General features: G+C 42.9%; 1 protein-coding gene across 3 annotated transcripts in view; it reads left to right on the forward strand.

Moving 5' to 3' along the window:
* arhgap17b (Rho GTPase activating protein 17b) overlaps window positions 1-15,444 on the forward strand; it is a 78,862-nt gene extending 63,418 nt beyond the window's left edge. The window contains exons 17-20 of one of the 3 annotated variants that reach the window (XM_080445912.1): window positions 2,514-2,909; window positions 6,322-6,443; window positions 7,190-7,675; window positions 13,021-15,444. In XM_080445912.1, coding sequence (XP_080302038.1) covers window positions 2,514-2,909; window positions 6,322-6,443; window positions 7,190-7,675; window positions 13,021-13,184 — 1,168 coding nt within the window. In that variant the 3' untranslated portion in view covers window positions 13,185-15,444. Of the gene's footprint in view, window positions 1-2,513; window positions 2,910-6,321; window positions 6,444-7,189; window positions 7,676-9,946; window positions 9,999-13,020 lie in introns of all 3 variants that reach the window. The other 2 variants (XM_080445911.1, XM_080445910.1) reach the window with 2 other exon arrangements.

The following is a 15,444-nucleotide window of genomic DNA, read 5'->3' on the forward strand; positions in this document are numbered from 1 at the left end:
CTTTTGGAACATCAAAGAAAACCTGTTTTCTTCAGTTGATGTTTGTGACTGTGGATGACTTTGTACCTTCTGTGTAATAATGGCCTTTAACTCACTGTTCTGTTCCATTAAAGCCTAGGTTTTTGTCTGTATAGGCTGCTTCCTTGTATGGTTTCTGTTGGTTTCCTCTGTTTCACTTTTTAGTTGGTGTGTAGTGGCATCTGGTGTCGTTCCGTCGGCAAAGAAACATGGCGACTGTGATGAGGCCTAAATAACCCATTAAGACCGGGGACGAATCTGTGTCATTTTAGATTTGAACCACTTTAACCATTATTTTATATGTTTTACTACAAGCTTGCAGATCTGCATATATATTTTTTTAATCTTGAAAATGTGTGCAAATCTTTGATTGTATATATCTTTTAAAGTATTTTTTTTTTTTACTCAAATCTTTGCTTCATGGGGGTCCCTGGAACAATATTTTGTGATGGGGGTCCGCAGCCACATACATATAATTTTGGGGGGTCCTTGACATGAAAAAGTTTGAGAACCACTGATATTATACCAACATAAGTGTTTCAGAAAACTGTTAGGATTTAGAAGACATTTGTAGAATCCCCTCAGAAGCAAAGATTTGAGTTACAAAATATTTGCTTTAAAATATATATATATTCAAAGATTTGCAAAATATTTTACGATTTTTCAAAAATAGCCAAAGAAATCAAAAAATGACACAGATTCTTTCACGGTCTAAATGGGTTAATACTTTGTCACACGGCGGGGGTCTCACGTCGAAAATAGCCGAAACCTACAAGCTCACAACGCCTTGCCGATGCGCCGTTGTTGTGAGCTTGTAGATCTGCAATGTTTTAAGTGCGTGACACCGCCGTGTGACTGAGCATAAAGTAGGCTTCACGGTCATCGTGTTCTGCTTTGGGTTTTTACTTCCTGCTTTGTCATCATGTCTGCAGAGTTTACTGTAGCTCTGGTCCATAGCCTAACAAGGAGTTCTCCTTAAAGGGCAAGACCACTTTGGTAGAGGTTTGGGTTATGTATTTACCTTGCCATGATGTAACTCCAAAGGTGGACAAGAAATAAAAAATAATTGCTCCATTGTTTAGAAATTGATAATTCTAAATTTGCTCCTCATTGACTTACATTGTACGGTAAAACAGCTCTCAAAGTCACTCTTTTAGCACGTAAACGAACACGAACAAAGCTGATTCAGACAATATAGAACATCACCAAACCCAGTACTGTTTGTTTTTTTAATAAAAATGTTAACTTCCTGCTGATTTTACTATTTGAAGATCCGGATCCGGATCCGCGAATCCAGTCCGGGATTTCTTCTTAATAAAAATTGCAAAATCAACAGGAAGTTAACATTTTTATTAAAAAAAAAAACAGTACTGGGTTTGGTGATGTTCTATATTGTCTGAATCAACTTTGTTTGCGTTTGTTTAGGTGCTAAAAGAGTGACTTTGAGAGCTGTTTTACTGTACAATGTAAGTCAATGAGGAGCATATTTTGAATTATCAATTTCTAATCAATGGAGCAATTATTTTTAATTTCTTGTTTACCTTTGGAGTTACATCATGGCAAGGTAAATACACAACCCAAACCTCTACCAAAGTGGTCTTACCCTTTAAGGCTATGGGACTTTCAAGCCTTTGCGCACGCACCAGCCTCTCGTCTGCATAAAAGATAAAACATTCTGTACACTTTGGCTACTCACCAAAACAAAGACGGTTTTATGGAGTTGAAAGCACAGGAAGGAACACATGTTACTCCGCTGCGCCCTCTACACTTCTTGTCAATAGAAAAATTCCATTGACCGGATCTGTAGAGGGCGCAGCGGAGTAGCTAAAAAATGTTTTCCTTCCGGTTAAATATTTAACATTTTGGCCAAAAAAAGTGTATTTTAGACGTGAGATGGGGGGCTCAGAGTATTCCCACTAAGTAGAGTTGGCTTTCAGTTGGCTTTATTCTTCAAATATTATGTACTTTTTCTTCACTACAATTATTTGACAACTTTAGTTACTAGTTACTTTGTAGATTTTGATTGTTATTACAAAACATACATTAACCACTTCAGCCCAATGTACATTTCGGCCATTTGAAAATAGTGCGATGCGACCCATTGTGAGCTTGCAGATCTGCTATTTTCAAAACATTTTTTTTACACATTTGAAAACTTGTGAAATGGGACATTCTGCATAATGAGTACTTTCTACTTTTGGTACTTTAAGTACATTTGGATGCCAATACTTTTGTACTTTTACTCAAGTCAATTTTGAATTCCGGACTTTTACTTGTAACAGAGTACTTCTACATTGCAGTATTGATACTTTTACCTTTTCCACCACTGCGCGTGACACGTCATATTTGACCTCACATAATCGTTCCCTCCCCCCTCTCCCCCTCTCTCTCTCTGATGGTGCGTGGTGTGTGTGTGTGTGTGTGTGTGTGTGTGTGTGTGTCTTAACTCTCTCCCCTCTTCCCCCTCCACAAACCCCCTCCCCTCCCCTCCCCAGCATCGTTAACAAACATCCAGAGCCCGTCCCGCGTAGAACCGGCACTGTCATTAGAAAGCAGCCACAGCAGATTAACTCGCCCGCCACCTTCCTCCAGCCCCCATCATCATCATCATCATCATCATCACTGGCTCCATCTCTGGAAGCCCCGCCCCCGACTGACCCTCAGCCTCAGCACCAGCCTCTGTCCCTGCACCACCAGGCCACAGAGGCTGAGCAGCCTGGCCTGGGAGCTGCAGGTGGAGGAGGTGTTGGTGGAGGTGGAGGTGGAGGTGGAGGAGGTGTTGGTGGTGGTGGGCAGGGTGGTAGTGGTGGTGGTTCTGGTGGTGGGCTCCAGGTAGCAACAGTGCCGCTTCTTCTTCAGCCTCTAAACCATCTCATCTCAGAGGAGGGCAGGTAAGAAAAAGGAAGTCGAGGCGTTGAGGTGGCCTATACCCAGTGGTGGAAAGTAACTAAGTACATTTACTTAAGTGCTGTACTTAAGTACAATTTTGAGGTATTTGTACTTTACTTGAGTATTTCCAATTTCCAATACTTTTACTTCTACTCCACTACATCTCAGAGGCAAATATTGTACTTTTACTCCACTACATTTACTTGAAAACTTTAGTTACTAGTTACTTTTCAGATGTAAATTATGATATAATGAAACATACATTAACCACTTTAGCCCTATTTTATACCTAGGCTATTTGAAAATAGCAGATCTACAAGCTCACAACGCGTCGCAGCGCGACGCGTTGTGAGCTTGTAGATCGGCTATTTTCAAATATTTAGTACTTTTACTTTTGATACTTTAAGTACATTTTGATGCCAATACTTTTGTACTTTTACTCAAGTAAATTTTTTATTCTGGACTTTTACTTGTAACAGAGTATTTTTATATTGCAGTATTGGTACTTTTACTTAAGTAAAGAATTTGAGTACTTTTTCCACCACTGCTCCCTCCTGCCCGCCCGTCCTGCCACAGCTCACCTGCAAACAAACCCCTCGCACAGCCTTCATTTTGATTTACCTTTAATCGGTCTTGGTGTTCGCTGTGTGTGTGTGTGTGTGTGTACGCGCAGGCAACGTTGACGTTGCTGCTTTAACGGCCGCCATTGAAATAATGAAAGCAATGAAATAAAATCTTGAAATGTGCTTCGTTCAGCTTCATGCATATTAACTCTCTCAGTGCCAGACCCCGAGTTATCCCGAGTTTTCGGGTTATACCCTCAGTGCCAGAACGAGAAATAAAAAAAAAGAAGTTTTTTTTTTTTTTTTTTTTTTTGAAAAAAAGTGTTCAGAACCCAAGATATCATTATCTGAAGATTTGCAGCTCCATCCACTCTTTGTTTAACCTATAACTGAAAAAGGCTGTAGCTCGCTTCCTAAGCACTTTTTTTTTTCTTTGAAAAAAAAAAAAAAAAAATCTGGCAAAGTTCGCAACAATTTCTTTTTTTTATTGGCACTGAGAGAGTTAATGCTAAATTCATCTCCAAATGGCTTCCGGAGGAAGTGGGTTGTTTACAGTGGAGTTACTGTAAAAGGTCCCCCCTGGGGGGGTTCCAGAGGGTCCCCAACAATAATGTGTTAACCACTGGAACCCTATTTTATACTTTGGCTATTTGAAAATAGCAGGTGAATTTATAGATATGCTATAAAACATAAAAAAGGGAAAATCATGAAATTGGTGAAATTTTACGACACGATTATTATTATTATTATTATTATCCCTGGCAAAAAAAAACTTTAAAATGGGGGTCCTTGAGTTAATAAATATATATATACATTTTGGGGGTCCTTGACGTGAACATGTTCCAGAACCACTGGTTTACAGGAAGCTTTTATCCTTGCCCTCCACGATGGGGTGAATTTAACGATGTGTCTGTCTGCCTTCCTGTCTGTCTGTCTGTCTGTCTGTCTGTCTGTCTGTCTGTCTGTCTGTCTGTCTGTCTGTCTGGCATGTGGTCTGACCTGCTGGATGACATGCATACCGCGTGCTTGGAAGCCTTTCCCGTTGTGGTCGCATCTCACCTTGCATGCGGCGCGCATCGGCAAAATCGTTTTTGATCAAAAGCTCCTGAAAGAAAAATCTTACTGTCAGACTCATAATTTACTGCATCCTCCTCCTGTCTGTCTGAATCATCCTCCTGTCTGTCTGAATCATCCTCCTGTCTGTCTGAATCATCCTCCTGTCTGTCTGCATCATCCTCCTGTCTGTCTGAATCATCCTCCCGTCTGTCTGAATCAAATCAAACAAAAACATCAGTGTGTTTGTGACAACGTGCATCATAAGCGCTGTTCCATGTAAACGCCATGAAGAGTTGAAGGCGTCGTTCCTCTCTCGCGGCGCAGTGTTGATTTCGTCGACTGAAACTATGACGAAAAATGTTGGTCGACTACCTTTTTTCACTGACAAAAACGAAATAAAAACTAAGCTATGATGACTAAAACTAAGACTAAATATACTGACAATTTCGTCAACAAATAAAAACTAGACTAAAATGTTAGGGAGGGATCTAGTGGAGAAGAGATCCAGTAGAACTAAAAGACAAGTCATTTTATGTTTGGTTGCGCTCGAGTGTTGCGCTCTGAAAATAGCCAATCTACAAGCTCACAACGCGTCGTGAGCTTGTAGATCGGCTATTTTCAGAGTGCAACCAAGCGCCATCAAGGCACCGCCAACATACATTTAAGTGGACTAAATCATCTGTACATTTAGTCGACTATAATCTTATGATATTCAGTCGACTAAAACTAGACAAAAACTAAAACATGTCAGATGACTAAAATATGACTAAAACTAAATGGAATTTGATTAAAAAGACTACGACTAAAACTGAATCAAAATTTGCTGTCAAAATCAACACTGTCGGCTCTCATGCATTGAAGGAGGCATGAGCTCGGCCCTGGCCTCCCTAGGTTGGCAGAGGGAGTGTAGTGCCCAGGATTACATAGACAATTGGCACTGGGTGTAAAGAAATGGGGTTACAAAATCGTGGGATAAAGATTTAGGTAAAAAAAAATAATCAGCACTGTCGCGGTGTCAGAGCTGACGTGTTGACTGCTAATTGGATGATTGTCGCAGCTATTAACACATCCACCGCCAAGGGCTAATCTCATAATGTACTCACCAGTGCCAAGGTTTTATTGTTGTTTTTTGTTTTTTTCAGGTCGCCATAGGCCCCGTTAAAATCCTTTAGATTGCCCGATCCAATGTTTGTAAACAACGGGCACATGTCCTGGTGTCTACTCGTCGAGACCGCGTGTCAAACGGAGCTGCCATGTTTGAGTTCTGATCGTTTATGTTAACATGGGAAATGCGAGGATGAAAAACTACATGTCCTGTACAGCTTTTACAGGGTTTTTTTGTGTACGACTTAGAATGAAGGCAGACGGGAAACAAAAAACGTGATCGCACTTCCGGTCGATTTCGGGTGGTGTTACACTGAAAATGGTCCCCCTGGAAAATTGAAAAAAAAAAAATCAAAAAAAAGGAAAAAGCACCACAGCCCGTAGGGCTACGGTCTCGGCGCTTAACAGTTGGATTTAACGGCCCGTAGGACTACGGTCTTGGCGGTTAATGTGTTAATTGAATGTATTATTTGATTGTTCTATCGATTTTTGTTTTGACTAGTCAAGTAATTGAGGAGCATGTTTCTGTTGTTGTTTTGTTTAATTATATATTGTTTTTATATATTTTTTTTTTATCAACTAATCTACTTGAAAACTTCTACGACTTTTAATAATCGACCACATCTATTAGTCGGCCCTAATTTTATAAGTTGTTGACTTTTCCGCTTCTTGTGTTTTTTTCCCGCTATAGCCCGGCCCGTGAGCTCACCTCCACCCCCCCTCCACAGAGGAATGGATCGGTCTACCTGACGCCGGGGACCCCCCACTCTCAGGGGGGGTCGCGGGGCCCGAGCCCACACCTGATGCGCAGAGGTGAGTCACTGAGGCCCATGCACGTGCACACATAGACATGAAAGGGGGCTTGAGCCCCTGCCCTTTTACCCATTGGTAAAAAAGTGCCCTCTCCAGACTGATTTTCTTCTTTTAAACCAAAAAAGACATTTCAACTGCCCCTAGCGGCCTAACGGTAAGGCTGACAGAGATGGCAGTGGATGTGTTAGATGCAGCTCAAAGTGAACTTTCCTCAGGTATCTACTTTGTCGCCGCCCGACCTCCCTAGCCCGTGTTATTAAAGAAAAACTGGCGACAATGGCCAAAACTCAATCGAAAATCGGCGATCTAAAATCGGCAAAAGTGGCCGTTTTCAAGATGTTTTGGCCATTAACTCTGGAACGGAAGGTCCAATCTGCTCAGTTCAAAGCGTGTTGGGTGCGTGACTTTGAGGACATTAAGCATGACTTGTTTAGGGTTTTTCGGGTTTTCGGGCCTAAAAGTATGGTACCTGTTCGTAAAAAAAAAGTCCAATAGGTGCCCTTTTGAAATTCCAGCCCCTGCCTCTCCAAATCCTTCTGCACGTCCCTGCTGAGGCCGAGGGCGTTTCCTTTTTGAATCTCTTAATCTTTAGTATTGCAAAAGTGCAATATTTGTCTCTGAGATGTAGTGCAGTAGAAGTAAAAGTACTGATAATTGGAAGTATTGATAATACTGCAGTAAAGTAAAAGTTGCTCAAAAGAACAGTACTTGAATAAATGTATGTTTTTTCGGTCCTCCCCCTGCAGGCACCAAGAAACAGGCCCCGGCCCCGCCCAAACAGGCCAGCCCTTTCAGCAACCAGACCCCGCCTACCGGAGGATCTCCCCACCCCCAGCATCCTGCCGCCGCCCCTCGCCGCCACGCCGGTAAAGACAGCCCCATCCACGCCCCCGCCCACCCGCCCCCGCAGCCCCCTCCGCCAGCCGCCGCCCCCCACCACCAGGGGGAGTCGGAGTCGTCTCCGCCCAGCAGCACTCCGAGCCCCACCCCTCCGGACACGGACACGCCCCCTCCGCAGCACGGCGACGCCCAGACGACGCCTCACCAGTCGTCCTCCTCTCTTCTCCCGCAGAACCCTTACCCCACGGGGTCCCTCCCCCGCCCCTCTAGGCCCGCCCCCAAGCCCCGCCCCAGGCCCAACGTGGCCCCGCCCCCTCAGCCGCCGCCGACCAATGACGACGACGATGACGACGACGGCGGGTTCCTTGGCTCCGCCTCCAAGATCATAACAGGTAAGCGTACGGAGAAGAGGTTTCCCTCTGGCGTCAGCATTTTAGCCTGAACTTGAAGCCAAGTTCAGGTTGATCCGGTGCATCTCAGGAGCAAGACTTGTAGAGGTAGAAGGCACTGGAGCAAACTCTGACTTTTAAAGCCTTTTTTTTAAGCTAAAAAAAAGGCTTTAAATGTCCGACCTGTGAAGGAAGAGGCCCAATTTCTTTACAATATGGCTGCTGTGCATAGAGCCTATTAACATTAGAAAACGTTGAGCAGCAGCCACACCTACTACTTGAATATGTTTTTACAATCAATTACACACCCCCCCCCTCCCCTAAAGACGACGATGATGTTTCAAGATTCATGATCATTTATTTCACAGCCCTAGCGCGCGCGTGTGTGTGTGTGTGTGTGTGTGTGTGCGTGTGCGCGCGTGAAATTCTTCTTGAGGAAACTCTCAACTGTTTCATCGATTGGCATTTGTATTGACAAAAATGAACAGGTATTTGTACATATCTGTCAAAAGGATAAAAACACTAAATGGCTGGAGAGCTTCTTTCCATTGTGGTCACAGCAGCAGCAGCGTTGCTGGCTGGGAGTTACAGTCCAGTCCGTACAGTCAGAACGTTTCCACTACTGGAGCGTTCATCACATCCAGATGGGAGCGGAAATATCTAACATGAAGCCAATTACAATTACAACTTGTACAGTTAAGGCTTTTAGCAGACAGAAGCTCTTATCCAGAGACACTTAACAAGTGTGAGGGTCAGTGTAAACATGAGCTCTAGTCATTACATTACATTACAGTCATTTAGCAGACGCTTTTATCCAACGCGACTTACAATAAGTGCATTCAACATAGGTAGGCAAGGAAACCACTAATCACCAGACGTCTTAAGTGCATTCTCTTCTACAACAAGCAACTAAGAGTAAACCTAGCGCTAAGGTAAAAGTGTAATATATCAGCTACCTACTTTCTTAAACAGATGAGACAAATAGGAAAATCAAATGAGCAAGAGCTAAAACAAATAAGTGTATCGACTAAACAAGATCCAATAAAACAAGAGCTTGTACAACTAATTGACATCAAGTAGGCAAGGCAAAGAGGAAGGGTAGTGTTTCCTGAAGAGGTGGGTTTTCAGCCTGCGGTGAAAGATGGGCAGTGACTCTGCTGTCCTGACATCAGTGGGGAGTTCATTCTACCACTGTGGGGCCAGAACAGAAAAAAGCTGTGACCGTGTAGATCGGCCAGAAGGGTCAGTGAACAACAAGGCAGTCACAGCCTGGAATGGACTGACTCACTGGAATGGACTGACTCACTGGAATGGACTGACTCACTCCGTTCAGCTGACGTTTTTTGTTTTTTCACTTAGCTTCTCAGTCTGGCTGTAGTGTGAGATTTTGCGAGATTTTGGGGCACGGTGGTGCAGTCGGTAGCGCTGTCGCCTCACAGCTAGAAGGTCCTGGGTTCGATTCCCGCCGGGGACGCTGTGAGCGCTGTGGGCGTGTCCTCTCCTCCGCATCATCAGCGTCCATTCCCCAGGTGGGGTTGGTGAAAGGGCCCTTCTGTGTGGAGTTTGCATGTTCTCCCTGTGTCCCCTACGGTAGATACCCTCACAAAAAAACATGCAGTAATCCTGGTCTCTATACTGCCTCCCCCTGGTCAGCCGGGGCGCCTGATGGAGGAGAAAGGAACTGGTTGGAATAACGTGTTCCTTGCACGCGCTACGTCCTACCGGGGAAACTCCCCCATGTCGGGTTATAAGAAGGGGCTTGCTAGCTATTGAAGGAAGCATGAGCTCAGTTCGGGGCTCTCCTCAGGGTGGCAGAGGGAGAGTAGCGCCCAGGATTACAAGCTTAGGCAATTGGCACTGGGTGAAAAATGGGTTACAAAATTGTGGGATCAAAAAAGTAAATAAAAGATTGTGCGACCAGGTCTATGAAAGGTGGAGGTGAGTTAATCTGAAGAGGTGAGTGCTAGGGGGCGAGGTGAGTGCTAGGGGGCGAGGTGAGTGCTAGGGGGGGAGGTGAGTCTTCAGACTACGACGGAAGCCTTGGGAGTGAGCCTGCAGTCCCCTAATAATAATGGTCACTAACTCTTGTTTAATGTTGTTAGTCTGAACTGTAACGACTGAAAGCACTGCCTGCTGATACCATGAGCCCGGTGTCATGTGATTTCAGTTCATCATGAATAATAATTCTGGCTTCTTTGTCTTCTTGTTGCACTTTTAATGTAACTGTGGTGTTCTGAAGCAATGCATGATGGGAAAATTATGTAACCATTGCAGATGTCTGAGCTGTCGGCCTGCCTGTAAGATGAGCTTTGAAAGGCAGGCAATGGTAAGGTAATGGTTAATAGTTGGCTGACACGTTAAACACCTTCCATCGGCTTGCATGTCTTGTTGTGTCTATGTATGCAGTCTATGTGTCTTTGCTGTGTGCGTGTGTGCGTGTGTGCGTGCGTGCGTGCGTGCGTGCGTGCGTGCGTGCGTGCGTGCGTGCGTGCGTGCGTGCGTGCGTGCGTGCGCGCGTGCGTGCGTGTGTGTGTGTGTGTGTGATCATGGAGGGTGAAAGACAAATAACAGAAGAGAATGCGGTTGTGTGTTGCTGTGTGTGCGTACAATATACCTGTATACGTACTGTACCTTATGCATGGTACAGTATATTGTATACGTACTGTACCTTATGCATGGTACAGTATATTGTATACGTACTGTACCTTATGCATGGTACAGTATATTGTACTTTACCTTATGTATGGTATAAATAAACCCACTAATCCTTGCTCTCCAACAGTTGCTAACATGTAAGGCTGTCATGATCATGAAACCTAAGCTGACTGCCCTAATCAAAGTACTATAATAATAAAATAATAAAGTACTATAGCCAAAAAGGCCATACAATTTAAAGAAGTAGCAAAATAGCAATCTACAACCTCACAACGCATCATAGATCTGCTATTTACACTACTCGTAAAACATTTTTTTAGAGAAAAACATTTTTCAACATTTTTGAAATATTTAACCTAAATGCCCAAAATAGGGTTTCTAGGTCAAAATATCATGGGCAACGACATAAAGATAATGAGATAATGAAATCATTGTTGAAATATGTAACATAATCTGTTGACTTCATCATCCAGCTGTTTTTATGATGAAGATGAATGGAAATGATTCTGCAAAAATAATTGCTATTAGCTCAAACATTTGCCATCAGGCCATGATGTAATAATTGAGTGACAGGCCTACTGACATGCATGTGGTTGCTGAGGCTGAGGTCTGGGTTGGCTTGTGGCTGTCAACAGTATAACGCCTGCCTTTGCTTTACTAACTGCCTAACCCAAATAACTAACTAACTAACTAACAGATATTATTTCCAACTGGACGCTGTGCACATTTTTTTCTAGTGCTCCTGACATGGGGGTTACATCTAGAAAAAACTGAGGAGTTGTGGCATCTAAAGATTAACACACCAAGGATACGCTCTTTTACACTGAACCCATGTATATCTGAATTGGAATCCTTAATGTGTCGTTCATACCGTGGCACGGTAAATTAAAGTCACTATACGACAAGCTGTACAGGAAGCAATCCTTAGTGTCTTACGCAGAGTGAGAAGAGACGTGTGTGTGTGTGGGTTTGAGCGCACGCGCGTGTGGTTGTGTGTGCGAGCGCACGCGCGTGTGGTTGTGTGTGCGCGCGCGTGTGCATGCGTGCATGCGTGCGTGTGTGCGTGCGTGCGTGCGTTTGTGTGTTCCTTAAATCGAAAGGACACTTTGGTTGACGTTTGGCTTGCCATTATGTGACTTCAAATATTAGCTTTTAATAGTTAGGTGTGTTGATTAGAAATTGATATTCCAAAGTTGACTTGACACTGCACGTTGAAGCAGCTCTCAAAAATCACTATTTTTATTACATAAACGAACACAAACAAAGCAGATTCTGCCAAATATTTAGCATTACAAAAACTTATTTTTTTTTAATTGTATTTTTAATTGTTAAATGCTGTGTCCCGGGTTTCATAACTTTGTACTGTACAGTGTACACTGACAGAATCTGCTTTGTTAGCATCAGTTTATGTGCTAAAAGAGTGACTTTCAGTTTAACTGCAAAGCAATACAAGTCAATGAGGAGGACACTGTTTTGGAATTTCAGTTCCTAATCAACGGACCAGCTATACTGGGAGGTATCTCGCCAATTATGTGGAGTTACATCAAGATATCTACACACGACCCCAACACCAACCAAAGTGTCATTTTGATCTAAGGTTGTTGATTGGTGTATCCGGGTGGTGTAGAGGTAAAACACTCGCCCACCACTACCACTGCAAAGGTCCCGGGTTCGATTCCTGGGCGGCAGCGGTGTCTTGGCAGTGTCTTGGGGGCGGGTGGGTGTCCTTGTCGCTACATCGCTGATCGAAGAATTTTACGGCTCTAGCAGTGATGTTCAACCATTTTAATTTCAAGGACCCCCAGTTTGACATGCATTAGGCTACGGACCCCGACTTAATTGATTGATTGATTGATTGAAATTTTTATTAGGCAAAAGAATGTAAAACAACACAGTTACATTTATAATGCTTTTGTCTAAAAGGTCCGGCCAAAAAAGTCCTTGCGGACTTGTTTCCGTTGGGGTCCTTGAGTTAATTTCATAGACATATATAGTAGCAACCAAACAGTTCAAAAATCAACATGAAAATACAGATAATACAGAAAAAATACCACTATGTACAAAAAAAGCATTTAAAAAATATATGTAAAAAAAAAAGGGGGGGGGGGCATGGAAAAATAAAAATTATATACAAAAAAAGCATGAGGAAATACAAAATATGTACAAAAAGAGGAGGGGGGGGGTCGTCTGTCTACAGGGAAACTGGTACTAGCTCCTCTTTCGGCCTCCAGAAAGATGGGCACTAATAATGGCACTTCTATCTCTCGGACCCCAATTTATATTGTAAAATCAATGTTAATGTAACTCTGAGAGTGTACAAATGGAACGGGTCCATTTAGTTCCATTTGTACACACTCTGAGTTAGAGACCCATAAGGGTCCATTTGGTTCCTAACTATCTATCGTTTAGCTGGGGACCCCCTGGAACTCCTTCAAGGACCCCTGGGGGTCCACGGACGCCACTTTGAGAACCAATTGGTCTACACTCTGAAGAACGGGGGTTGGCAGCGACATGGACCGCAGTACACATGAGGGGCATTGGCAACAACTAAATTGGGGATAATGTTTTTCCAAAAAAGGCAAAAGAAAACAGTTTCTGGTGGTATTTGTGTTTGGCTGGTTCTTTTTGGTGGCGTTTCTGAGGAAGCCGATTGGGCCGTTGTTGACCTCTCACTCTGATTGGCCTTTTCACAGATGGAGGGCTGTTCTTCACGAAGGGGATTGGACGAGCCTTCGTACCCGTGATTGCCGTGGACCAACCGGGGGAGAGCTCTGCCGGTCATGAGCCCGCCCCCCCCTCCTCCTCCCTAAACCCACCCACGGAGGCAGAGGTCCAATCGGAGAGCACCGTGATGTGATGGCAGGCGGGATCTACTGCGATAGATTGTCATCCATCCAATACTGTTTTTTTCTTTTCTTCTTCTCTTATTCACGTGGTCCACGGCACAACTTTACATGTTTAATGTTCAAAACTCCAAAAAATATCATGCTAGAAGCCCAAAGTGACTGGAACACTCCACTCTGTCCTGTTTGTTCTCCCAACACTGTGACTGTCGCCTCAGCTTTCCCGGGACTGGACCTTCCTTTCTGTCACAACACAAAGTGTTTTTTTATGAGCGGAGGAGGTGCTTTGGATATACTCTCTAGAGCGCTTCTTAAATAAGCGCACAGAGCGTTCTTTCACTGCCAAAGACGACTTTTACGACTTTTAGTGTATTAGATATTTTTTCTACTAGATGGCGCACAGTGAAACACCCCGTGATTACCAACCATCAGGGGATCGATCATACGGGAGATAAATATTCTGTGATTACTTCAAAAGGTAAGAAAATCGAAATATCGCCGGCAGTGGTATGCACAGAGCCAGAAATACGTCTGGCAGTGAAAGAGTTGTTAATTGATGCCTGCAACGTTCAAACCATCTAGCATCTATAGCCTGACACTCAGACTGGATTTTCATTTCGTTTGAGGCCTAGCGATTTCAGGGGCTGGAGGGAGCCAGGCTACTGTTGCATCTGCTCTGTGAAGAATCCTGTCCTTTACTAGGTCTACAAGAACACCCGACGAACTTGTCCTTTTTCTTTTGTATTCGACGACATTCCTTTTGTGTGGAGATATTTGGGGTGATGATAGATAAGAGATGGTGATTTGCAGCTGTATATTTATCTTTGATCTGAATGTTAAGTCTGTTTTTTTAACGTGGCCTTAATTACGTGTCGCTCAGCCCTAAGAAGTGCTTTTTATAATCGCTTTAATGCTGATCTTTATACGCATTTTTGTATCTGTAATGATCAAAGGACCAAAGAAAAACGAGTTGAATTGAAATTTAGTTCAGCTTGTGCGCTGAGCTGAGTGCTATAAGGACCAAATGTTTTTGGCACAGGTGCAATACAACAAAATGCATAACTTTTAATAAGTTCCCTCTATACACTCCCAGCATATAATGTGATGTGCTCCTCTATCAACAAGCCTTACCTCACCTCACACTGTTAAGCCAGATTTATACTTTTAGCGCATGACGGTGGAGCCTTGTGCCGAAAATAGCCGATCTACAAGCTCACAACGCATCGCATCCGCACCTCGTTGCAGTGTTAATTTTGTCGACTAAAACTATGACGAAAAATGTTGGTCGACTACCTTTTTTCACTGACGAAAACTAAATATAAACAAAATAAAAAGGTACGATGACTAAAACTAAGACTAAATATATTGACAATTTTGTCAACAAATAAAAAACTAGACCTCGAGAGATCTAATAGAACTAAAAGACATTTTATGCTTGGTTGCGCATGGGTGTTGCGCTCTGAAAATAGCAGATCTACAAGCTCACAACGTGTCGCACTGCGACACGTTGTGAGCTTGTAGATCGGCTATTTTCAGCATCCAAGTGTAAAATCAGCCATTAGGACGCCATCAAGGCACCGCCAACATACATTTTAGTCAACTAAATCAACTGTAGATTTAGTCGACTATAATCTTATGATATTTATTCGACTAAAACTAGACAAAAACTAAAACATTTCAGATGACTAAAATATGACAAAAACTAAATGGAATTTCATTCAAAAGACTATGTCTAAAACCAAATACAAATTTGCTGTCAAAATCAACACTGCCTCGTTGAGAGCTTGTAAATCGGCTAATTTCCGGTGCATGGCGCCAACATACGACGACGGAGCATGTGTCAGGCATAAGGAACAATGCGTTGGGGTAGATTTTTATTGATCTGCATTTAATTCATTAGAATCAACATGATTTATCTGCTGAAAACAGCCTATATTAATAAAAGGGATTCATTTGGTATTAAACAAATCCATTTTTGACCAAAACATTAAATAATAATACAGTGCTATTTACTTGCTCAGGCTCAAATCTACATCCAAACATTTTGTATTATTATTTGTATTCAGCAGATGACAATCTTTACTTTGCTAGGGTGTATATCTCATCACTTTGATTGACGGCACACATCCAGTTCAGATCTCTTGAGAATGAACAAAGGACGTTCTATGATAAACATTCATACCTTGTTTTGCTCATTAATTATGATAAAAACGTGGGTTTGGTTTTTGCTGGGTATTATGTTTCCTTGATGATAATTAAACAGAAATTATTCAA

Source organism: Gymnoscopelus braueri (genome assembly GCF_963280865.1).
Source record: "Gymnoscopelus braueri genome assembly, chromosome: 13".
Taxonomy (NCBI): Eukaryota; Metazoa; Chordata; class Actinopteri; order Myctophiformes; family Myctophidae; genus Gymnoscopelus; species Gymnoscopelus braueri.